Source organism: Cricetulus griseus, chromosome 5 (assembly GCF_003668045.3).
Source record: "Cricetulus griseus strain 17A/GY chromosome 5, alternate assembly CriGri-PICRH-1.0, whole genome shotgun sequence".
Lineage (NCBI taxonomy): Eukaryota > Metazoa > Chordata > Mammalia > Rodentia > Cricetidae > Cricetulus > Cricetulus griseus.
Window position 1 is genome coordinate 29231587 of NC_048598.1, and position 27079 is coordinate 29258665.

At 38.7% G+C, this 27079-nt stretch overlaps 1 protein-coding gene across 1 annotated transcript; it reads left to right on the plus strand.

The window, feature by feature from the left end:
• LOC100751286 (putative dimethylaniline monooxygenase [N-oxide-forming] 6) lies at positions 1–16920 on the plus strand. The gene is made up of 8 exons (XM_027417194.2): positions 1–132; positions 6399–6587; positions 7630–7792; positions 8910–9052; positions 10424–10623; positions 12653–13008; positions 15274–15346; positions 16578–16920. Exons 1-8 carry the CDS (start codon positions 1–3, stop codon positions 16918–16920), a joined length of 1599 nt encoding a protein of 532 aa, XP_027272995.1.
• Positions 16921–27079: the final 10159 nt, after the last annotated feature.

A 27079-nucleotide genomic window follows, 5' to 3' on the forward strand; every position in this document is an offset into this window, starting at 1 on the left:
ATGGGCAAGAGAGTGGCCATTGTTGGAGCTGGTGTCAGTGGCTTGGCTGCAATACGGTGCTGTCTGGAGGAAGGGATGGAGCCTACCTGCTTTGAAAGGAGCAACGATGTTGGAGGCCTATGGAAATTCTCGGTGAGTGGTCCATCTTTAGGACACGAGAAGTAGAAAGATGGTTTCCATTGCAAATCACGTCTGATCGGTTCTCATTCAGACCTGAAAGCCATATCACAAAAGCCCCAGGTCTTGAAATCTAAGTTTTACCTCTTCTCTCACAATAATATTGGTTCACTCAAAGCTACTTCACACCAGCAGGGCTGAACTTAGCTGAACCTTAAAGGATGTCCTCAAAGAAAGCAGATCACTTTGTGATATAGTTCTAATCTCTCACTCATCAATAATACCATGACCTGTCTGGTGGCGTCCAGCTCTCCAAGTGATGGAGTGTTAATGTCAGTAACCAGCTAAAACTAATACATGACCACCTTTGTGTATACTTGCAAAGATTCTAACATTTATTCCTTTTAAATTCCAACAAAACAGTTTGAAAAATCTGGACTAGAATCAAATTCTGAGTTCTATTTCCAACTCAAGTTTTCTAGGCAGATCTTAGGGAAGGTGACTACCATACTCTGGAGCTCAGATACTCATCTGTCAAACACAGAGACTGGAAATTCAGTTACCTCTAATGTGCCTTGCAATTCCAACAGGATATGATTTTACGACTAGCTGTGCCTCTCTGAGCAGTTATAAATTACTATAAATGTTGATTGTGAGTGTGTTTATTGGGTTGCCTGTCAATTCTAAATCTGAAGAGAAAAATTATGATCTTTGCCATCTAGTCTTAGAAACAATATGGCCATGAAATGTTCAATATAAATATAGCATTTAAGTTTTAAAGCCAGATCTGGGAGTACTCTTAGCTTTTCTGTCTTGACTTTTCCAGTCAATGTGACTGCATGAAAATGATACATATTTTTGGCTCTGTCTCAGTTCTTGCCCACCTGTAAAAAAGTAAAAACAACTATTTCCTCTGATAGAGAATTTAGTACTAATTTAGAATTCATAATGTATTCATCTCATGAGACCCTTCTGTAGTTTTTAATCCTGTTAAATGCAAAGTATTACATGAGATATATAGTCAGACATTTTATTTTCCATTCTGGAAAAAAGTTTTTAGAAAATTCCACTTTCTTTATATCTGCCCAGAGAAGTGTTACCAGCTTAGAATAACATGACTGTCTACAATCTCGTCAGTAACAGCTAAAGGCTACACCAGCTTTGGATATGTCTGGTTTATGCTATTGAGTAGGATGAGAAACATGTGACATAATCATTTTTCTACATGAGTGGCTTCCAGTCTGCTGATGGAGGGAGTCATAACTTAAATTCACAACACTTTGATATCAAATAAGCAAGAACTCATTTGATAGCTTCCATGGGGTAATGACAGAAACAATCTGGCCATGAGGTATATAGTAGAACTAGTCTGGAAAAACTGAGTATATTCAAAGAGGCACTTTAGCTACTAGATTATTAAAACAGTGAACCTCAGGAATTTGGAATATCTCCAGGATCTCAAGCTGAGAGAAGAAAAGCCTGGGCCATTCAGGAAGGAAGCTCTTTTGTAAAGAGCTTTACAACACTACAGAGATGATGGGTCAACAATGGGTCGGACCATGTCTTGACCTGAACTGCTCAAATGTGTGTAAGGTTGGTCCTCCATTTAAATATCAGTCTCATTTTAGGACCCTGGAGATGAATTGGAGTGGTGGGATAAATGAACCTTCCCCTTTTCTGATTTTTGCTAGCCTAATTGGCTTGTTGAGGATAGGTTTCTTGGACCACAGACTATGACCCAAAGTTCAGTAACAGTGAAATAAAAAACAAAGCCAAGTTGTTATACATGTAATTCCCCTTTTTATTTTACCCCACAGAAATTTTATCATGTTTGATTCTAGGTAGGTAACCCAGACCTCACTAGGAGACAATAGATCATAATTCAAAGACTATACACATTCTATAAAATAAGTGGCCCTAAGTATCTCAGATAAAAAGTTGTTGACAAGATAGCCTTCAATTACTGTCAACTCAGTGAATATAAAACTACTGAAATCATCATAAGTCAGAAGAAATTCCTCCAGGATAGCAGTGAGCTGAATCTTAGTGAATATTGTCAAAGGAAATAGATCACTATACAATGCAGTTCCAGAGTGCCATTCCCTTTGTGATCAATGAGGAGTGCCTACTGTCATGTGGATGTACTGGCAATGTGCCAATACCAACATCATAAAAATCAGCAATCCATGAAATGTCTGCAGCATCCAAGAAGAAATATATGAGTTACCCATTATCATCACCTTAGGAAGTTTATGTAAGGAAACAAAAGATGATAGTTTACAAAGATACAAAGTCAGACTCCGGTTTTCCACAAGATAGAATGTCTCTTTTCTATCAAGTTATATATATAAGCAAATTCCACTCAGAGTCCCAGTGGCGGGGGTGTGAATACATTCAAATACTTGAAACTTTAGCCTCTTCTGCTCATCCCCAAGACTTCTTTCTTTTCTAAGAAAAGTTGCTTTGCACAATGTGCACTCAGGCAGGAATTTTTGAAAAATGTGTTATATCAGCTTTCATCTTGCAAGTCCCTGCTGTGCAAAAGGTGTGCCGGAAGACAGAAACCTGATCATTCTGAACTTTTCCCTGTGTGCTTTTTCCAAGAAATGGAAACCAAATGGGCTTTAAAGAATGGCAGATTAAATGTGAATGAGTTTTAAGTTTCTTACATTTGTATAGGACATCACGTCCTCAAAAGACTTAGTTTTACAATAAGAACTTTCTCCCATGTAAGTACTAACCAGGCTTGACCCTGCTGAATTTTGGTGCCTTCAAGGATAGTATGGCTGTAACTGACCTTCTGAAGATGAAGATATTCTAAGGAGACACTTACAGTCCCCATTCAGACTATGAAACAATGGGCACCCCAAAATGGAAATGTCTCCCAGAAATCATGCTGGGAGAAGGAAAATGCTGGAAGCCACTGTCTCTCTGAAAAGAGATTTCATAGTACTAACTGCATCTAACATTTGCTAACCCACCTTGCATGATGAAATGAAAACCTAGACAATGATGGGCCAATGGTGGGCAGGACCCCACTTTGCCCTGTACTACTTAGATGTGCATAAACTTTACTTTCACTTTAGGACTTGTATGATGGGCTGGAGGAGGTCACTGGATCTCATTGTCCTTCTTCCCAATAATCACATTGACTAAAGCTCTTTTTTCTGGTTTTTTTTTTTTTTCTGTTAATTTGCTGTTTCAATTGGCTTCTGGATAACAGGTGGCTGAATTTGCATTTTGGGGGTACAAATTATAAGCCCAAATTTGGTAACATGGTCATACACAGAAATTAAAGATTTCTCAACAAACAAGCAGTAGAGTGGCATCATTTTTGGTTGATAAAAAAGGGAAAACAATAGAATCAGAATAATTTGAACTTATTTTCCTCACTTTCTCATTCACATATTTATTCGACAGATACAACCTAACTGTATACAGTACTGTGTTAGGCATAGATAGCATCAAGTAATAAATACACTAGTAAGCCAGTGTTTTACAATTTTCCTTTATTTTTAAATTTTTCATATCTACCTCCCGTTCCCCTTCCACTCCCCTATATGCCTTCCAAACTTTGTGCCTTTTTTTTTTTTAAGTAACCCACTAAGTCATTAGTGCTGGCCATAGGTTCATTGGTTTGGGGCCAGCCACTGAAACATAGAAAACTACCAGTAGCCACAGAAATAAAAGTAACTATGATGTATGCAAATATGTTGTTAGGGCAATAAAGACAACAGAAGCTTGGTAGACATATGGATGACTAATAGTTGATTAGGTAGAAAAGGAAAGCAAGTTGAGGGAAGCAACTCCAAAACTAGAACTGGAGAGTATATTTTAGCCAACAGAAATTCAACAGATAGCAGAGATGAAATATGAGAGACACTAAAGGCAGACTGATTAAAAAACACACAAAGAACCTTCTGGAATTCACCTCTGGCCTTGTCCTCGAGTAATTTCCTCCGACCTGGAGGAGAAGAAGGGAGATGTTGACACTCTAGACAGAATGTACTCATACCTGTTGGTCTCTAGTTCCAGGACAGTCTCTAAGCCTAAATCCAGAGTTGAAGCTTAATTCCCTCCTGACTGATTCAAACCACCTTGCATATTGAAAAATGAAAAGGCACGCTTTCTGAAGCAACTGTCTGTTGGTGTACATCTCTCTTATTTGAAGAACAGCCTCTGAAGAAAAATTCTAAGTTCTCTCCCCATGTTAGGATCTTCTAGAATCAATTCGGGAAAACACATGGACTTATTCAACCTGAAAATTGTTTCAGGACATATCCTTTCCTTTTCCAGAGCAGTCTTACATTTTTATCCAGTCCCTGATCCACAACAAGGCCTCCTCGTTCCAGTGCAGCTGAGAAATCTCCTCCCCTCCTTGCCTCCCAACTGTCAACAGACAGCACTGTGAGTGAATAGCAATGGCTCAAACCCCAGAACCTGCCAGGCAGGAGCCTTCACCCTTTTTCCGACCTCCATAAATATTTTCAAGCATGTCTTTCAAAAAAGATCTGGGCCTAGAAATTTATGAGCAGTGTGGCAGCCATGGGTAGAGGAAGAGTATGTTCTCAACTTGAGGAGAGATACTAAGGCCTCAGGCTGAACCCTTCCCTCCAAGAGACACAGACCTCGAGATCCTTTGTAGATCTGTCTGTCTTGGTCTTCCAGAACCTAGCCGGGTTGATGGAGAGATGGGCGTCTTAAATCAAGCAACAATGTGACATTGTACCCCTCCCCTCTGTTACATAAGAATTCCTTCAGGCTTTGGGGACATAGAGACTGCCAGCTTTGAGATATGTTTTCAAGGCAGCACCCTGTGTACGCTTCATCCTGTCCACACAAAAGAGAGGAAATGTTTATTTTCAATTTAGCTTCCGACTGCTTCTCAACAAGAAGCCACTTTTAAATTACACAGTGGCTTTAAAATGGAATGCCAAGAAGTGACACATGTTCTACATCCTGTGTTTTCTTGTGAATTTTTGGTTTGTGTGGTGTGTGTGTGTGTGTGTGTGTGTGTGTGTGTGTGTGTGTGTGTGTGTGTGTGAATTCCCAGAGCTGATGAGTTAAAGACTGCTCAAGCTCAGACTTAGAGCAGAGTTTCCCACAGTATGGTCTCAGGAGCAGCCACAACATTATCCCCTGCAACTTTATAGAAGTACAAATTCTCAGGCTTCTCAGACCATCTATTAGAGGCAGGCAATCCAAAAGTTCGCATGAGAAGTCCAGGAATCTGCAGTTTGTGTGTTGGGGGAGGGCGGTTCTTGTGATTCTGATTGCATCAAAGTGGATAAACCAGTTGCACACTAGGTCTTGTGGCTGGCAAAGAGGGGGCCAGTGTCCATGTGACAACCTCGTTTAAGAGAAAAGCCACACACTCCTTTGGACTAGTGTGTCCTTGTTCTTTTCAAGGTGAGCATGATATCAGAACTAGTGATAACACAGTAAAAAAGTAAGAAAACTGCTGAGAGACTTAAAAGAACTAACATGAAGTTACTGAGGACAAAGAGAATTAATGTGGGAATAGAGCAACTCTGTACAGTCCTATGTAAAGGGCTTTCTATTCTGTATCTGACAAAAACTCATTTTCATGCATTTTATTGAAAATAATTTTAATACAATGCATTCTGATTAAGTTTTCCTCTCTCCCAACTCGTCCCATATCCCTTGCACACACCCCCCCCATCAACTCAACTCTACACCCTTCCTTTCTCTCTCTTTAGAATGCAAACAGGAACAAACAAAATCAGGCTAAAAAGAAGAAGAAACACACACACATAAACACAAACAAAACACAGTAAATCACAGAATCAGAAATCATAATATAGAAGCAAAAGATCAGTAAGAAAAGAAAAAAAAAAAAAGCCAAACAGAGCAACATGGAGTTTTTGTGCCAGCCATCTACTGCTGATCGTGGGTTCTGCTCTTAAGTGTGGTTAATATACCCAGTGAGACTCCATTGGAGAGAGCCAATAAAAAGAACTCTAAATTTTTATTATTAAAAGGAATTTTGCTCCTACTAGGTTGCCTCTTCCAGCCTAGTTTAACTGTAACTTGATATGTCATGTTTGGTTGATATCCCTGGGAAGCCTGTCCTCTTCTGAAAAGAAAGGAGGAGGGGATCTGGGGGAGAGGGATGGGGAAGGGGAAGCTGCAGTGGGGATGTAATATGAGAGAAAAAAAAGACAACTAAAAAGAGGGGGTGTTGATCAACCAATAATTGAATAGTCTCAGAAAGGATCACAATTCTTGGCTTCATTTTACAGTCTTGTTATTCTTTCTAGGGCCACGCAGAGGAAGGAAGGGCCAGCATTTACCAGTCGGTTTTCACCAACTCTTCCAAAGAAATGATGTGTTTTCCAGATTTCCCCTATCCTGATGATTTCCCAAACTACATGCACCACAGCAAGCTCCAGGAATACATAAAGTCATTTGCTCAGAAGAAGGACCTTTTAAGATACATACAGTTTGAGGTAGGACCTTTTACCCAGTACCACTGGTATTATAGGAATGAATCACAGAAGATGAAGGACACAGCATCAAACAGAATGTACCAGGTGTCCTGACACCTCACCAGTCGGTAGTTCTGTTAGACTATAGAGCATTTATGGACTCCCCCGACCCAATTCTTCTCAGAACCTTCTTAAATACTTTAAAAATTGCTGGAGACAGATGTACTATCACAGCAAAGTTCCTTACCTCACTCTCTTATGCTTGAAAAATGATCCAAAACTCTGTAGTCCATATTTAGACTCCCGTGGGTTCAATATCAATGAGTTACGCATTGTCCAATCAAATGTGGCATTTGTTAGAAATTATGACATTATGAAAGAGTAACAACTTAAAGGAGCCCTGCCCTTTACTCACTTAGTTCTTAATATTTCTCCTTAATGAGTTTTAGAAACACTATGAAGTAGAGCCATTGTTTCTGTAACTGGCAGCAATGTTTTATAGTTGTTTGAAAGCTCTGTCTTAATTAATTAGCGTTAAACGAAAGGTGTACACATATTGTGGGGGAAACAACTGACAAAATTATGTCTTGAGGCTGTATTTACACAATTGTTTTCCCTGGCGTAGTTCCAAATATATAGTTCAGATTTCCAGCTATCATTTTTCAAATTTTTTTAAATGGTAAAAAGAAAGGTTTACTGAGAACTAAAGAAACAGCTGCCTGCATCTGGAGAGGACTCAAAAAGGAGTTGCCCTCAGATATTCTTTTATTACATTTATCTACTCATTGCATCCATTCTTCTATTTGTGAAATTTCAAGTGTCAAAAATTGCCTTGATTTATGGCAGTAATATCTATAAGCATTAGTCATGCTCCCGATACATGCTTATATCATGCTATTGCTATATAGAAAGAAAGAGAGGGAGGGAGAAAGAGGGGAGGGACACAAGAAGAGAGGGAGGGATGGAAAAAGAAAGAAAGATGAAAGAAAAATACTGCAAGAAATAAAGAAACAAAATTATAGAAGAAACATAGAAGTAATTCGTTTTTCTCGTTTTCTTTCAGACCCTGGTTTCTAGTATAAAGAAATGTTCTAGCTTCTTGGCCACTGGCCAATGGGTGGTTGTTACTGAAAAGGATGGGAAGCAAGACTCTTTGCTCTTTGATGCTGTAATGATTTGTTCAGGTCATCATGTGTACCCCAATATGCCAACTGACTCTTTTCCTGGTAAGATTGAAATACATGGAATAATAATGGGATTTTGAGGCAAATATCTAGGGTTGAAGCATATCTTTCCACAATAATTGTGTTTAAATTACCAGAAACATCAGAAGAAAAAATATTTATGTATGATGATATGAAAAAAATAATAATCAGTTCCCTAAGCTCCAAAGTCCAAAGACTGTATAAATTAAAGAGATACAAGTTCTTATGTCACAGATGATAATGCAAATTTAAGTCCTAACATACATGGTTCTTTGAACACTCATATCCAAAAAATGTGGGGTTCTGACAGAAAATTATAGTAAGATTCCTGGTTTGTCTTCATTTAAAGTTTACATGTTTTTTTTTTTCATTATACATTTTATAGTCGGCTGTGGAGAGATATTAGGGCAGGAACTCAAGACAGGAACCTAGAGGCAGGAACTGAAACAGATCATGAAGGCATGCTGTTTATTGGCTTGCTCCTCATGGCTCAATTAACTTGCATTTTTACACAGTCCAGAACCACCTGCCTTGAGGTGGCACTGCCCACTACAGGCTGGGCCTTCCCGTATCAATCATTAATCAAGAAAATGTTCCATAAGCTTGTCTGCAGGCCAATCTGATGGAAGTATTTTCTGAATTGAGGTTTGCTCTTCTCTGATGACCCCAGCTTGTATTAAGTTGACAAAAATACTAGCCATAAAAGATGCCATCCAAAATTAAAAAGATCAAAGAAATAAATACACTCAAAAATCTTCCTGCCCTCTAATCCCAATTTTCTCCCTCCCTCCCTTCCTTCCTTCCTTCCTTCCTTCCTTCCTTCCTTCCTTCCTTCCTCCCTTTGTGCCAATTCTTCATCTTTTAACACATGTAGCATGTACCACCCAGGGATGATATTGCTAATAAATTGTTAAAAACAGACTAAGCATTTAGCATATGCAATAGCCCTTAGGCAGTATTTAATAAGCTTATTATTATTAATGGAAATCATAATATCTCAAAAATTTTAAGATTCCCCAGAAGTAATCATTTGGGAGTTTACTGGCAAAACTTACTAAGTGGATAAGTGCATTTCAACTATGGGATTTTTTTTTTAAGTGTGGAAACTAAGTCTTCAAATTTTTGAAAATCAACTTAGGCCTAGAGCATTTTCAAGGCAAGTGCCTGCACAGCCGGGATTATAAAAGCCCAGGAGATTTCCAGGGGAAGAGAATCCTTGTGATTGGCCTAGGGAACTCAGCGTCTGACATTGCTGTTGAACTCAGTCGACTGGCTGCACAGGTAGGTGACACAGAGGGTTTTAGGAAATGAAACTCGGTTGAAAATATGCCCTAAAGTCAGCACTGGAGGCTGGAGAAAGGGTCTCCATAGCTTGTCACCTGCTTTATGAGACCTTCCAGTCACGAGGATTTGAGTGAGCCATACTTTCAGAGAGGTGAGACAGTCTGCTTTATCATGAAGAAGTCTGTTCTGATAAAATGGAGGCAAATTTCTGAGTGTGCATGTATGTAAACATTTATTCTTTTGATCTAATTTTATATTTTAACAACTTTCAAATCAGTTGGGTCTTCGTCAGTCTCCGTCTTTACTTATTTAACAACATTTCTTACTAACTACCATGTGAAAGACACTGCTTGCCAGTCTAAAGCTCTGAAGCACCTCATGATCTTTTATCATATGGTTCTTATCATTCATTCATTTATTCATCCATTCAGAAGCAAGCATTCAGCAAACACTGGACACTATTGTGTGTCAGAACTATGTTTAATTAAGCTTAAAGATATGGGTTAGACTAGATTATGACTTTAAGGAATAATCAGTGGGTGGAGATGGGGTGATAGGTATGTGAACCATCTCCAAAGGAAGTGATGATTCTCCTCATGGAATTAGGTGTGGCATCAAAAGCAGAGAATTGGACTTAACCTTGATAAAGTCATGGAAAGCTTCTAGGGGATTCAAGTTGTTTTGATCAGTAGATCCTGAAGAACTTCAGCATGTTTTCAAGCAAGCAGATACTAAATAAGTTAACTTCTAATTGAATGGAAAGAAAGCTTTGTTGTTGTTGTTGTTGTTGTTGTTAACTAAGAATCCCCCTAAGTCATCAGAAAGATAGTAAATACACCAGCAGTTGACTTGCCAGGCTGAGACAGCTTCCATAGCTTGGGATGAACATATGCTCTGTGTAGATGTGCAGGGAAGACTAGAAAAAAAGGGGGGACAGACAACAGCATTAAATCTGTGGCATCTCCTCAGTCTAATTTCAACTGCCTGTTAAGTTCTATTTCCCCAACTGAGTCCAACCTCGTCTACTATCCACAGCTGCTAGTGCTCTCTTAGTTTACTGGTCTCTGCCAGCCATCTTAGTCTATGAGCTCATAAAAATTTAAACAAAGCACAGGTGGTTATAGAGGCTTCTTATGCCAGGTGTTGTGGTTCCAATTCTTTGAACAGCTTTACAGCAGTTCTTTAGGTTGGTGAGAGAGAACTCTTGCCTCCCTCTAGCTGCAAAGGTAGCATGGTCATCTAGCTCACCTCTTAGAAAATGTTCCTTACTGGATATCGAAGGAGACCGATATGCCTCCAGAGAACTGTGTTGTGTTTACTTATTTGTCATAGAAGGATGTTGAAATCTGTGCTGTCTCTCCTAACCAGGTCATTATCAGCACCAGAAGTGGTTCCTGGGTCATGAGTCGGGTTTGGAATGATGGGTATCCTTGGGATATGGTATATGTTACCCGCTTTGCAACCTTCCTCCGGAATGTCCTTCCTTCATTTGTCTCTGATTGGCTCTATGTCAAGAAGATGAACACATGGTTTAAGCATGAGAATTATGGCCTGATGCCTTTAAATGGGTATGACAAACAGTACATATTTAATCATTCAATCCAGGAGAGTACTGGTTAGGATTATTTATTTCTACCTGGGTCTTACTTTCATTATCCCATTGAGCCTAATGGAATTAAGTTGAGAATATCTCAGATGGCACAGTTTAAACCAAAGACCATGTGCAGGTTATAAATTAGTTGAGAAATGTTCATGAATATGCAAAGTGAAGGTGGATGAGGTAAATAGATCACCCTGATAAGCAGAATTCGTTTAGCTGCAATCCAGTGCATGGAATTTAAGGACTGAACTATCCAAATTGGATTTTAAAAAAAAAATCCATGTTTATAGGTAAATGAGAATACCAATAACAATGTCTACTCCAGAAAATGGTAATATTTAGACAGATAAATACACATTTTAATTTTCTTTGTAAATTATAAAAACTTACAAATATGGGTCTTTTTAGTCTCGGATTACCTAATGTGCCTTTAAGGGACATCTACCAACATACGGTAAACTGATGTGTCTCAGCAAATAGAAGACCCAGAGAAGGAGTAGACTCCCTTCCAAGCCTGCACATTCTGAAAGGCACAGAATGCATAAAGCAATGGAGCTTGATAGCATTGATGTGACCCATGAAATCAGTAAGAATCATTTATTTACTTCTTTTGCAGACAGCACTCTATACACACTAATTAGGGAAGCATTGTGGAAAGAAAACTCAGTATATTCATAAGAAAAAAAGAATATCTGGTGGGCAAGAAATGTTTCACAGTGAAATTTTCCCTTCTGGCCTACGTTAGCCAAAATTTTCATTTGTTTAGAGTAGCATGCTAAAAAAAAGTGAAGAGGAACTATAAGTCAGAATGCCAAATACCACATTTAAGAGCCAAAGCCTCCTTCTGAGGCTCTTACCCTACCCAGATTTAAGGACTGCTCTGACTCTCAAGAAAAAGTTACGTTGAATTTATGTTTAGAACTTTGTCTAACATAATAAAGTTTCAAAATTTGATCTAGTTAAAATGTTTTATCTTACAAGAGTAACTACAAGTTATATTGGGGTTTTACCACTTAGACAAAAAAAAACAGTTTATAAATGAGATAAATGAGAAATCCACTCATTCTCAGAACTAGGCTCCCCCTTTGAAAGGGTGCCAGAGACACTAAATTGCAGTTGACATCCTTTCATTCCTCCCTTGGTTGAGCTGGGTGAGAGGAGAACAAGGAGAGAAAACAGGTATGTTGTGATCTACTTGTTGGCTACCTAATAAGGCAAAGGGAGGGAGCCATAGTTACAGAGAGGAATAACAGTGTGGAAACATAGAAATAAATACCAAGATTCACAGTGTTTCTATAGATGTGGGGTACTTAGCGAAAATTCCAGAATCTCTGAAGGAACTTAAGGCAACATGAAATACGTTTCACAAATATTTCATTGCCATAATTTTGGCAAAGCACAATTTTTTGTGTGAACACAAAGAAGTTAATGGAAGAAGATCAAACATGGTAGTAAGATATCATCATCAAAAATCCAATTTTGCCATGTAAGGCCTTCGAGCTATATTAGTAGTTAATATGCAATGTTATTGTCTGTGTTGAGTACTGTTTTAGTAGTTAGTCATTCAGTGATAATATCCCTATGAGGGCAATTTTGTCATTGTCCCAGTTATACACATAGAGAAACAAATACAGAGCAAAGACAGCTTGTAAGGGATGTGGCTAGGAATAAACAAACCTGTGACGTCTTGCTTTAGAATCTTTATTATTAACTAATTTATTGTATCTAGAGTTCATTTTTAGTCTTATCTATTTGGTGAGCCTCCAAAGAGTATAAATACACATAACATAATTTTGTTTCAAAGAGCAAGAAAATTTCAGACATAAATTCTTAGAAATGTTCATAATTGGGAAAGGAATTCCCACAAGAGAAGAGCCTCTAGTGGCCCTCTGTTGGTATATCGCTGATCAAATATGGTTGCAATGGTGTGGGTTGTTGCAGTAATTTCATAGAAATGACTATTACAGTCATGGTGCTTGCCTCTCACATCTGCACAGTCCCCTGAGAAAAGAACCTGTGTTCAATGATGAGCTCCCAGCCCGAATCCTGTGTGGCACTGTGACTATCAAGCCTAGCGTGACAAAGTTCACAGAGTCCTCCGCTGTGTTTGAAGATGGGACTGTGTTTGAGGCCGTTGACTGTGTCATCTTCGCAACAGGCTATGGTTATGCCTACCCCTTCCTGGATGACTCCATCATTAAAAGCAGAAACAATGAGGTCACCTTGTACAAAGGCATCTTCCCTCCTCAACTGGAGAAACCAACCATGGCAGTGATTGGCCTTGTCCAGTCCCTTGGTGCTACTATACCCACAGCTGACCTGCAGGCTCGCTGGGCTGCTAAAGTGTTCGCAAGTATGTGGGTCATTCTAGTTTTTGTTCACTAAGGCAATAATTGCCTACTGTAAGCTGATGATTGGGCTAGGAATCCAATGGGAACAAGACAAACATGCGACTTGACTTCACAGATGGAGATGGAATGAGGAGGGGATATTACCACAGGAGAAGTTTCAAGGTGTTCTGAGCCAGGATTTATGTAATCCACCTAAAACAACATGAATTGGGCCATAAATATGAGGAATTACACTGACTATAGAATGAACCAGAAACATTTTTTTTAATTAAAGATATGTGTAGCAAGAAATGGAGAGAGAAACAAAAACATAGAAGGGACTTAATATGCTATATCAAATAACTTGACCTTCTGACAGTGCAGTTGGAAGGAGTTTGCACTGTTTTATATAAGATAAAGGCAACAGTGAGATAACTGCAGTGTTAGGGTACTGAAGGGGTTCCGGGGCCAGGACTGATGGGCATGCCAGAAACCTGTCATTACCTCTGTATCAATATCATGTCCCTCTTACACTGTTGAAAGCCTTCTTCCCTTCTCTTTCTCTACTACAGACTACACAGTCTCAAGAGGTGACAAGAACTCTTATGTGGGGACACATTTATTACATGGAGAGAGGCAGTGACTTAAATATACTGATTTAAGGCCTACAATACTATTGATTATCATGATTATGAAATGTGTCTTCTTAGTCAATGGCTAAAACTATTAAGCAACACAAATATAACTCCCCTAACATTCTACTGATAAACACTTATAATGAGGAAAATATTAAATTCACAGAATGAGTTTAAACTTCCTAAAAATACTGTGGATACATATGTTTCTATTTCAAATATACCATGAAGAGTGATTATTTAAAAGTATTGTCACGACCTGAACAAGGGGTTGCTCATGGACCTCAGACTGACAGCTGGGAAACCAGCATAGGACTGTTCCAGACCCTCTGAAGGAGGGGGTCAGTTTGGAGGTCTGGACAATCTATGTGGCCACTGGTAGTGGATCAGTATTTACCCCTAGTACACAAATGGACTTTGGGAGCCCTCTCCACATAGAGGGATACTTTCTCAGCCTAGACACATGGGGGAGGATCTAGGCCCTGCTCCAAATGATATGACAGACTTCGAAGATATTCCATGGAGGGCCTCACCCTCCCTGGGGAGCAGAAAGTGGTTGGGATAGGAGGTCGGTTGGGGGCAGGGGAGGATGGGAGGGAGAGGGAACTGAGATTGCCATGTAAAAGGAGTTTGTTTCTAATTTAAAGAAAAAAGGTATTGTCATGAAATCTTGAATAAGGGCACTTTCCTGTACAATACTTCCACTGTTATAGTCTTAAAAGCCCAACAGTGTGCCCAGAGCCTGAATTTTTATGAGAAGGTTGGATACAGTTCATAAACCTAGAAAACTTACATTAAACAAAGGGCATTGTTTATTCATTTGACAAATATTCGTAGAACTCTGCCTTATCACTTACTTAGATCACAATTCCAAATCAAACAAAAATCTGATCCCTCTCCCTCTAGTGAAATACATGGCAAAGAATAGCCATGGGGTGCTATCAAGCAGACTGCAATGCTCACAGTGGTGTTCGTGCACCACAAATACCATAGTAATCTTCTGTTGTTGTAGAGGTAATTGTTACAGTCACAAGTGATGAAGTTTGCAAAAGAAAAGTCAAAGTTTTTCAGCCATCCTTATTAAACATCCAGCTGAATGCTGACATTAGAATCCTGTGCCTCTTCTTATTATCTACTTCACTTACTGTGGACTTTAGCATCAGCTATTGTTCTAGATTATTACTTAAGGGAAATTTTAATGGGAGGATATAGGCAAGAAGTATGAACACAATTACCCCATTATATGGAATGAGGTACTGCAGAGGTATGCTGGGGACCAGGCTCTTCGTGATATTACATAAACACCAAGAAGGTTGGGTAACTTAAAGCTACAGAGATCTCTACTCTGATCATTACACATGGGCCGGTTTTTCCATCCTCACAAGTGCATTTACCTCCCAGGTCTCTGTATTTGTGAACTCTCATTTGGCCAATGACACCAAAGGGAGTTCTTGTTAAGACAAAACATTTTTATTAAACAAAATCACTTTATTATAATGAACTCACAAATGAAAAAGTCACACAGCTAAATTAGGGTAGACATAAAACACTGTTTATGGATTTGTTTCATAAATAATGAATCCCATCCTGGTCATTTTGAAGGATTAATGTCATTGTCTCTTTTGGTGTCTCTCTCCCCCATACTTTTTCCAGACACATGCACCCTGCCAGCTACAAATGAAATGATGCATGACATAGATGAGAAAATGGGCAAGAAACTCAAGTGGTAAGCAATTACGCTCGCTGTTCAAATGAGTTCTAAAATTTTCCCTATGCATTGAAGACATCAATAAGGTCTTTAATGTTGCCAACAGTAACAGTTGGCTATTTTTTTTTAATTCTGGCTATAATTTACCCACATTCGGTGGGAAAAACACTCTCTGCCCCTATAAACTCAGGAAAGAGTGATTTTGCCCTCCAGGGAACAGGTGAAATCTAGAGATAACTGAGGTCCGCAAGTAGAGTTGGCAGCCAGAAGCTTCCTTTAAGTAAAACACCTGGGTGCTAGAGCCATCCTGTACCACAAAAGAGAAGTTCAGAAACCATGGACTCATCTGGCTCAAAATATCCATAGTGATGAGGCTGAGAACTGGCTCACTATCTGTCCCCCAAGGCATCTTCTCTTAAAGAAAACTAGCTGGCTGGAAATTGAGCAGTACCATCTAATTTGCTGTTGATAAGTTCAAATAAAAATTCATAATCATATGTTGCAGGGATTTTTTTAAAAAAATAACAAAAAAACAAAGATGGTTTCTGAATAAAATTTGTAGTGATTATACAGAAAAAGATTCATATTCAGTTCAGCTACCTTAGCATATTCCAGGAAAGAGAGTATTCACCTCCAAGTTCAATATACACTTTCAAGTTCAACAGGTGGACTTTTATGTGGTTAGATCAAAATCTACATTTTCAGGTTAATTATCCCATAAAAGAAAATTCCTTTTAAATTACCTATTGAAATCTGTTGAAAGTATAATTAAATACCAAATCAATTTTGGATAAGTAAACAATTGTGTAGGAAGTTTGTTTCCTCTTTCCAGCCCCCAACAAACCATTCAGTGAATGTCCCAGGGTAGACATCAGTTCAAAGATCTAGAGGAGAAAAGAAATGGAACCATCCGTCCCCACTTAGCTTTATCCAAATCAAAGGGTGTATCTCAGAGAGGAGCCCTTCTAATGCTAATACTTCCTTTAGAAGTGTATCCAAGTAAAAAGAAGGAGAAACATCAGTGGCAATCTGTTCTTTAAGTCACATGAGGCCACACTCCGACTAAAAGGTTGACATGACCTATGTTACTGCAATCCAGCAGCATTGAAACTATGCAAAATCTAAACTTCAAATAAACCTGCATAAGATTCTAACACTGGCAGACTGGATGTGATGTATCAGAGACATAAATTACAGGATTAACACTCCATTTGCAACTGTGACAATCATTTTGTTTTTCTGCCTTCAGGTTTGGCCAGAGCCACACTCTGCAGACAGATTACATCACATATATGGATGAGCTGAGCGCCTTCATAGGGGCCAAGCCTAACATACCCTGGCTCTTCTTGACTGATCCCCAGCTGGCCCTCGAGGTCTTCTTTGGCCCCTGTAGTCCATACCAGTTTCGATTGATGGGACCGGGAAAGTGGGATGGAGCCAGAAATGCCATCTTGACCCAATGGAAGAGGACAGTGAAGCCAACCAGGACAAGGGCAGTTGGTGAAGCACAGAGACCTGCTCACCTTTATGACTTGCTAAGAATGCTTTTCTTCCCAATAATCCTCCTGGCTGTTTTGTTCACATTTTATTAATAATAAAATCTTTCCAGGGCCAGAGTCTAGCCTAGATGTGTAATCACAGAGTACAATAAACACATGGAGGCACACACAATCACCAAAGGCCCCTCCCTCCTTTCCTTCCGGCAGATGTGAAATGAATCCTGGATCATTTGACTCAAAAGATAAATAAAGTGGAAAATACCCAGCCTGTCTGTTTCTGATGAGAATCTTTGCCTTGATAAGCTTTTCACATGTTGAATTGAAGTTTGGGATGTTTGAGATAAGGAGGGAAATAGAAGGGAAGTTAAAAAGACCAAGTTTAATGAGCTTTGTAAAGGGTGTGTTATCTTACATATTGCAGCATAGCAACAAACATGTTTTGCACAATATTAACTGAAGTATTTGACAATAAATGAGATTAGGAATATGGGGTTGTACAACTACAACATCTTAAATAAAATGAGCAAATAGAAACTTGCTAGGAGGAGGTCTGGTTGTGTAGCTCAGTGACAAGAGTCCCTGCCTAGCATGCACAAGACCCTGAATTCAATCCCCAGGACTAGAGAAGACATGAAAATATTCCCACTATGAAATTCAAAACCAAGATGGCCTCAGTCATGAATTCCATCAAATATTTGAGAAATCAATGATACAAATTCTTTAAAATTTTATTAGAAAATGCAAGGCAGATTAGTCTCTGGTTAATTTTATGAGACTGCCATCACTCTGAAACTTAAAACAAACAAAAAAACTAGATCAATATCCCCCATACACATCTACACATGCAAACATTCTTAATAAATGGAAAATATAATTCAACAGTATAAAAAATGAACAGCATATCATCAAATAAACCATTTCAGGAACAGAATGCTAGCTTCATGGCTGACATAATTCACCTTACTAATAAACTAAAAATGGGAATACCATATGAGCTAAATTGAAACATCCTAGATGCAATACAAAATGCAAAAACTCCTTTAAAATTATAAATCGGACTCCATCAAGATTAAGAATAGTTCCAATATCTCCTTAGGGGGAAAATAGCAAGTATATACGTATCTTTGCCAGCTATACTAATTTTACATATAATAAAAGCAAGATGAATATCCTAAACTATCAACTTGGAGATATAGAACACAGAAGAAAAAAATGGATTTCAGAAAAAATATCCATAACAGTATATCCCAGTAAACAAGGGGTGTAAGTAGCTTTACATTACTTGGTCCTGGGTAATAGCAGACACAATTATGGTTTTTTTCATATTTACCAACTAGGGAAATAAAACCATAGGTTCACTGAGGATTTGCCAAGGGCCAGGAAGCATGCTGACCAAAGAGACATTTCATTCTTAGCATTTGGGAGCTTAGCCTGATCAATGAAAAATCTGTATTTGGTTGTATTTGTGGATTCAGGGTATATGATCAAATCTGATATAAGGACTATACCAAACAAAATCATTAATGGTAAAAAGCAAAAAGCCCTTTATCAGTTCATTGTGGACCTGAGTCTAGCAGCTAAAACTCTCTGCTCTTTGTCTGCCGACACAAAAGAAACCACAACTTTAATGTCACACTTGGCTACAAACTAGCATAGACTAACATGCTAAACATTAAATAAAATAATATATTCCTCACTGGGATCATAGAAATTAGGTTTTCATTCTCTTTCCTCTGTTATTTTTTATACTGCTGTGACTGACTGAATCATTTGCAAACATTTCTTCATTAATCTCTCAGGCATGTTTCTAACTACCACCATTATCCTGACCTACTTCACAATGAGGAAATCAAAGCTTTCAGGCAGCCCAAGGATTAAAGGTAAAGCTAATCCTCTAACACCTTGATCTGGTGTTCTTTCCAATAGCGATTTGACTACCACTTCCTCTAAACAGCTCATTCCAACACTGAGAACCAAGAGAACATTAGAATAACCCCCCGTGTATGAAGTAACACTCCTCATAAATATGATTAAATGCATTGTGTCTGTTTTATTGATAAAAGCGCTTGCATGTATAGATACATTATACATACACTATTAATATAAATAAAATGGGTTGACTCTTATCAATGAGAAGCACTTCCTATTTCACATATAAAGAATGATACATGTGCATTTATGTACACATAGTGTACACATAGTATATAACATGTATATGTATATTTATATATAGTAAACAATAAAAAATTTATCAGGGGTCCAAAGAAGGCATGAAGGGTGTCAGTGTTCTAACTCCAGCAATGCTCAAAGGCCAAGAACACTTAAAATCTACGTCTTGAACTACAGATGTAGTTTAAATATCTCTTGATTCAAACTTTAGTTGATACATCCATCCTGGCTGTGCTATCTTGTTTCCTCTTCAGCCATTTTTTGAACACATCAGGCATTCACTCCCCTCTCAAAGAGCCTTAGGGTAACTGGTCATCCCTAGCATTTTGCCAGTGTGGTGATCATTCATTCGCAGAAACAGAAACCATCCCTGAGCAACTGAAAGAGTCTAGTAAATGCCAAGTTTAAATGCAGGAGCCACAGCTCAACAACAAGGAGTAAAGCATCAAATTGATTCCAAGCTAGAGTTCTAGTTACCTAAGTATTAAAATGCATAAATGCAAACAATGAGTGTGCCATTGATATTACCCTTCTAATTTAAAAGACTTGAAGTGCCCAAGACACACATCATGATGGAAAATAATACAAAGGAAAGAACCTGAGATCAATCTGTGCATGCAGACATGGAACACAACAAAGCATAGTTTCAGTAAAAGAGAGAAGTAACAAAAAAACTACACATTTTCCCACTTGTGTAATTGCACATGTATGTACAAATATGTACAATATATGTACAAAAGTGTATATATGAACATTTATATGATCATATGCCAATTATATAATTACATAACAATTATATAAGTATTAGAAATACATAGGAAGCCAATTGTCATCAGTTGTTTTCTCTGAAGATTGGGTTAGGACTGGGAAGAGGTGGGGCAGATAGGGACTGACACTCTGTTTACCTTTCTATGGTTGGAAAATTTTTCTATGGCTTGTACTCTATTTAAGATTTATTTTATTTTCAATTATGTGTATCCACGTGTGGGAATGTGCATGCGAGTTCGGGTGCCTGCAGAGGACAGAGGCGTCCAATTCTCTGGAACTGAACTGGAGTTACAGGCAGTTGTGAGCACCTGATATGGGTGCTAGAAAGCAAACTGGGGTCCTCTTCAATAACAGTGTAATCTCTCAACCACAAACCATTGCCCCAGTCAATTGTGTTAGGTTAGTAAAGAATTAACTTTGAAAAGACATGTCATTCATTGTGTGTGTGTGTGTGTGTTCACGTATATGTGCTTGATTGCTCTTCAGGAAGAGATGAGAAACAGAAATTTATGTCATGCACAAAATCCACCCTCAACTGAATACTGTTTTCGTCATTTCTAAATGTCCTGTAATGTCACCAACCAACCCCAACCCTGTGTTTAGATGGGGAAGAAGTTTAGCATGATCTTTTTCTTCTTTTTTGTTTTTTGGTCTTGTTTTGTTTTTAATCAACTTTATATAACATTAGTTACTATGATAAGCTGGAGAAGGCTATGATTAGTGAGTTATGTACTAACTGGAATGCACTTTATCAAAACAAAACAACTGCATTTGAACAAAATGTTAAACCAAGTCTGTGGGTAAGCAATAAACCCACAGCACTCACCCTGTGAATAAATAGCTGGGACCAGAGATACCCAGAATTATAGGAAAAGAAGATGCTTTGCCCACGAGAAACAAAGGTGAAAATAATGAAAATCATGTAGGCTCCTAGTAACTTGTGTGGCAGATGCTTCAAGATACATCACCAGATAAATGCTGCGATGGAGAACAAGGTGACACAGGTTTCTTTAGCACCAGCCACTGTTACGATAAATCTTTCTGCCAAATGCCACCTGAGCCCCACTGCCACGTATGAGCTTTAACCAGCCGCCGCCTGAGTTAGGCCCAAATGAATACATAGAAAACTGTATTAGGTTCAAAGATGCTTGGCCAATGACTAGGATTCCTCATCTGTTAGCTCAGTCTTAATTATCATAAATCTATATATTTTATAAGACTTATCGGACGCCTTATTGGCGTCTCTCCTTGCTGGTGGATCACATTGTGCTGCTGGAGGAGGCAAGCGGGAAAAGGAGACCCTTCCTGTTTCCCCTTCGCTTAAATATGAGTCTCTTTGCTATGTCACTTCCTGCCTGGAACACCACTTCTCTACTACATTTCCCAGAATCCTCTTTGACTCCTAGTCCCATCTAATTTGCTGTCTCATTGGCCAAACAGTATTTTATTTAACAATCAATAAGATAAACATACACAGTACATTCCCCATCAAGCCACCTCCTCTCTCTTCTCCACACTACTACAGGTATGACCACAGTATATGCCTCTTCAAAGCACTTAAAAGCCTTCTCATTACCTTCTGATAGGAAAACTGCTAAAGAAAGATAGAGGTAAGAAGAAACTCTGCATGAATTTCTAGCCAGCTTTACACAAATACTAACCTCATCTTAGGTCTCACTAAATGTCAATGGAGAAGTCATGGCATCATACAGACAGAGAGCTAGAGTTTGGGGTCAACTTAGGTAACCAAAAGTGAAGACCTCAGAGAAATGTTTGCTCCAACTTCCTCTTGTGCTCATTTCCCTTGCCCTTCATCCTCCCCAGGGAAGCCCTAGAAAATATAATTCCTCTTTCCCAAGGTAAGTCATAAAAGCCAAACTCTTTCTCCAAAATCAGCCATAAAATTTAAAAATATTGCTCATCCTTTATCCCACTTGTCTAAGATTTGATGATAAGGAAATGTCTGACCTTATCTTGTCTGAGAGGTCAGAAGACCCCCATCTCAGAAAGGGTCCAATCCAAGGTCAAGAGGGAAGGAATGGTTGCACAGAGAGACCAAAAAGAATCTAAACACACAGGTACTGATGGGTTCTCCCTCCTTTTTCTATTTTTCTTAGAACTTACTATTTCATCTAATCATATTTCCACATGACTGTCCATTCTTCACTAAACCTATGAAAATGGAGAGTTTGCATTCATTCCTTAGGTCTTGATCTCAGAACAATCAAGTCATACAAAACTGTGATCATATAAATTTATATACCTTCTCTTCTAATTGCCTCTTGTTATAGGAATATTGGCCACGATCCTTTAGAAAAAACATGAAAGAAATGATCCCTTTCTCAGAACCACATTAGTTATGACTTCTGTTTTTAAATTTGAAAAACATCCAATGAATGCAGTGAACATTTATCCTACTTCAAAAAGACAAACTGCAATCAGTTACTATGGTAACACAATACATATCTACAAAAGAATTACAATTAAATGAGGATCTCTTTGCTAGGAACATAGTCTTCAAGATCACTGCCACATTTGCAAGTGGTCATACTGCATTTGTTTTAAGAGAAATCATTTTCAAACCTTTCCCTACTTTACCCTCATTGTTTGAAACTGGAAGAACCATGACCATCATTTCAGTGCACTGCTTGCTTTTCTTTTTTTGTTAGTTTGTTTTTTGTTTTTCGAGACAGGGTTTCTCTGTGGCTTTGGAGGCTGTCCTGGAACTAGCTCTTATAGAACAGGCTGGGGTCAGACTCACAGAGATCCACTTGCCTCTGCCTCCCGAGTGCTGGGATTAAAGGCGTGCACCACCAACGCCCGGCTACTGCTTGCTTTTCTTGCTCAGTGTTATTTATTATCATCAGGCGCTTTTTATTGCATAAAATTGCATTTCACTTTTTTTCCATGTGAATTTTCTCGATAGAAATACATTACAAGACACTTAGCTACTCTTCACTAATGAGCACTTGGGGTTTTTTGTAATATTGCCATTATTGCCATAGACTGTTTCATGCTTGTCATGTTATTTACTTGTGTCAAGAGTTTCTAGAACACGTGTCTGGTTCCCTTTTCCTCCAGTCCCTTTTTCCTCCCTTTCGTGTATCTATTTGGACTTAGCCCTTCATCTTCTTTGTCTTTATGGTAGCAGAATATTTTACTAGATGCCTCATCTAGTGGTGCACTCTTCTGAGAGACTAGAAAAGTTCAAGTATTTAACACTGGATTAAGGATGGGGGAAAGCTCATCAGTCCCCCAATTTTATAATTCTTCTTTATTTTATAGGACTTTATTTTCTTCCTTCCTTTTCCCTGAACTTCCAATTTGCTCTGCTTCTCTTCTTTCTGTTCCTCCCCTGGAGTTACACATGACAGAGTCTGTTTAAACACCACTTGTCCTTTTTGTTGTAGCAATTGTTTTAGCAATTCTCCCCAAGTTCTAAAAGTTATTGAAATTCCTTTGCAGAGGTTTGTGCTCTAACCTGTCTAGTAGGTCAGAAATGAAAGATGGTTAGTATCACACATCTTATAAGGGATTCCTCTACAATACAGAAAGAAGGCTCACAAGTCAATATTAAGACTAAATGAGCAATCATCAGAGTGGACATTTCTTCCAAAATGATATGTAAATAACCATGTTGATTCAAATAATGCCAACATTATTAGCTATAGGGAAAACTTAAATCAAGCTACAACAAGATTTTGCTTCATATCCACTAGGGTGATTATAACCAAAAAAGAGGCATAATAAATAACAAGTGTTAGAAAGAATACAGAGAAACTGGAACCCTTGTGAATTACTGGCAAGGATGTGAACTAGTGTGGTTTTCTTGGAAACATCCTAGAAGCAGCTCAAAAGACAACCATAGAATTCCAACATGATCCAGAGATTCAACTACAAGATATGTATCCAAGAAAAATAAAAATATACAACCATAAAAAATTTCACACAAGTACATATAGCAGCATTGTTCATTATAGGCAAGGTATAGAAACTTCCCCAAAGTCTATCAATTATTGAATGAATATTCAACAACAACAAAAAAAACCAAAAACAGTGAAGTCAATACAACATGGATGAACCTTGCAAGTGAAAAAAGTGAGCACAAACAAGCATGAATTGTATGAGTCAATTATATGAAATGTTCAAAATAGGGTAATCTAGCCATGTGTAGTGGTGCACACCTTGAATCCCAGTACTATCGGATAAGATGCAAATGTATTTCTGTAAATTCAAAACTAACCTAGTCTACTAAAGTCCAATCTAGGCAGGGTTACAAATTGAGACCTTTATCAAAAAAAAAAAAACTTGCAAATCTACAAAATTAGAAAGTAAATTAGTAGTACCTAGGGCTGGGGGTAGAAAACTCACTGGGTTGGTGGGAAATGAGAACCGACTGCGAATAGACACAGGAATTCTTTGTGGGGGCAGGCATGAAATTCTTCTAAAATTGGTTTGGTGATGATTCCACAACTTCAAATTTAGCAAAAACACTGAATTTTGCATTTAAAACTGGAGGAATATGGGATATCTTAAATTGTATCTCAATAAAACTGCTTTCTAAACCTGGGCTCAAAGTGTTTGCCCGATTCAGGGTTTTCATAGACACACTACTCAGTGCTATGGGAAAGGCACTTCTTGTGCAGATCTCTCGTGCCAGTCTGCTGGTGTCAAAAGGAAGTAAACAGCTTGCTCAGTTCAATTTCCTGATCCTGCAGCTCCAGAGGGATTATTTCTTTCAAGCACTGCCCCAGAAAATACAGGGCACACAGGAAGTCATGGGTCTACAAACAACATACTTGTAGCTAGCTCATCTACAGAAAAATCTAGTTTGATTTGTGGTTCATCCAAGGTCTAAAGGGATTTAATAAGAGAACCTGTCTTCCCAGTTCTTTGCTCCTCAGCAAGGGGAACTGTGTTTGAATATTTCTGTTAAATAAATAACAGATAGTCAAAAACAAAGGAGAAAGAAAAGATGGCTGATAAGTATATTCTCCTGACAGGAATTCTCAGTGAAGAGGATGTGGACTCTTCCAAGAATGCTGTAAGGGTCATTCCAGGCCACCTGAACACGGATCTGTGAAAAGGACCTTCCAGCCACCACAATATCCAGGGCACTTTCCAATCAATAGCCTTCCTGGCATCTTTGCATTTAGAGCAAGGACTGATAACAGCAAGATTTCTGATCTCAGCTCTACGCTTAGCCACATATAAACCACACATACCAGCATCCCTTGTGATCAGTGAACAATTCATCGGCTTGTCTGCTTGAGAATGCACAGTAATAAAGAAATCTCCTCTTACAGAACACCCCTCTATATTTATACATTATTGCTAAATAGAAAGTTCTTCCTTAGACCAGAGTAAACTCGATTTTTCTGGAGCATTCACATTTGGGGTCCTAGGTAGACTTTCACCTTACCTTGTGTGATCTTATCCATCAATCAACCTTCTTGACTAGGGAATTTCAAATATAGCCTCTTGACTAAACACAAAACTTCTTGGGAGCTCCTAATATGATAATGTTTTGAGAAACTTACTGCCCTCCTGGCTCTTCTTCAACTCCCTAGTGACATGGAATACATTTTCACTCCTAAAAAGTAGGGTAAAGCCTATAGACCTGGGCTACTAAAATGAATTATTGTACCGGAGAGTATTTTTACAATTCAGAACACGTATAAAAAAACTGTTAAAATATATCTGCTTCCTGGGAGGCAGCTTGACTAAAGGTATTAGAAAGCTACAACTAAAAAAAAAAAAATGTGGTTAAAAAAAGAAAGAAAGAGTGAAAGAAAGAAAGAAAGAAAGAAAGAAAGAAAGAAAGAAAGAAAGAAAGAAAGGACACACTGGGAGTCACTGGGAAGCTTGCTAAAAAATAATCTGGGCTGATCTCATAACTATTAAAAACCTGCTTGTGTGTTAACAAGATCTCTAAACTTGGAGGAATGCCTTAGCCTCAAAATTTCAAATGTGCTCACTCAGCAATCCTTGCCTCATGTATCCATTGAGAGAAAATAATTAGTTGAGTGTGGAAGAGATGTACAAAAAGTGCACAATGCTTTTGTAATAGCAGAAACTTGAAACAATTACAGGTCTACTAATCAAAAATAGCCCCGGGGGCTCACTGATTCACTCTGGGTATACCTGCAGTCTCCCTAGGAGCTTGTTGGTACAAGGCACACCTTTGTACCATTTGCCAGCCAGGACTACCTCTGTAAAGCTGGTACTATTGCCAGGAAGTTGCCAGTGCTTTGGCTTCGAATAAAGATACCGGTTTAGCTTACCATAAAATGGCTTCAGTCTCCTCATGAGTTATACCTGGGGCAGGACCACACTGTTGGCCTCTATCCAATCACAAGGCTTCAGTCAGCTAAAATTTTTGCTAGCATATCCTAAGTTTAATGGTCAACTACAATTATTAGCCAGAGACTTCTAAAATAGAATCAATTAAAGAAAGAATGGTGAATACACAACCGAGGGATCATCTTCTTCTTTATTAGTTGTGGGCTATTAGCAAAATCTGTGATCCGACTGCCCTTTTCTTTGTTGCTGAGAAATGTGTGCAGTTCCTTTGTATCCAGTCGCTGATCATCCCCTTTGTAGGTGATACAGTCACTCAATTTATTGAAGAGGAGCCTGTCATCATGATTAAGTTCAGGTTGGGACATTTTAGAGACACTGACATTCCCTGAACACTGCACTTCACACTGAAAAGCTGCCCTTCACCTTGACACTCCACGGCTCTCTCTGGGTTTTGTGTTTCCCCTGGCTCTCCTCCTAGCCACTGTCTATGTCGTCTTCCTAATTGTCAGTCTGGTCCCTCCTCTAGCAACCAAGGTCTGCAAGTCCACGAAGTTTTTCTGTTTGTCTCCTACAGTATCTGTAGCACTTAAGAGTGTCTGGTACCTGGGAAACATTTGAAATCCAGTTAGTCAACATGTGTGAAGTATCACAGGACCCTCCAGCCACGGGTCTTCAGAGCCGGACAGCAGAGGCCTTACCATCTCTGCTTTGACTATGTCCAAGATATGCAGAGCCTTTTAGCTTTCTGGTTTAGCCTACAGCTAAATGTTAATACTAATAATAGTCTAAGAACTAGAGAAAAGGTCAAGGAGGGTAGGGAAGACCTTAGAAGTCCCAGTAGGTCCATCCGAGCTAGCAAACATACAGGCGGAGAAATCAGTTGAGAAACAGGCCTCAACTAGGAACAGATGACCATAGAGTACTAAGACCCAGAGGTCATGGAGCCTAAGAGAACCCAGATCAGAACTAGAGTAAAAATTCATGAAGTCAGGGACACAGTCTACTCGTCCAG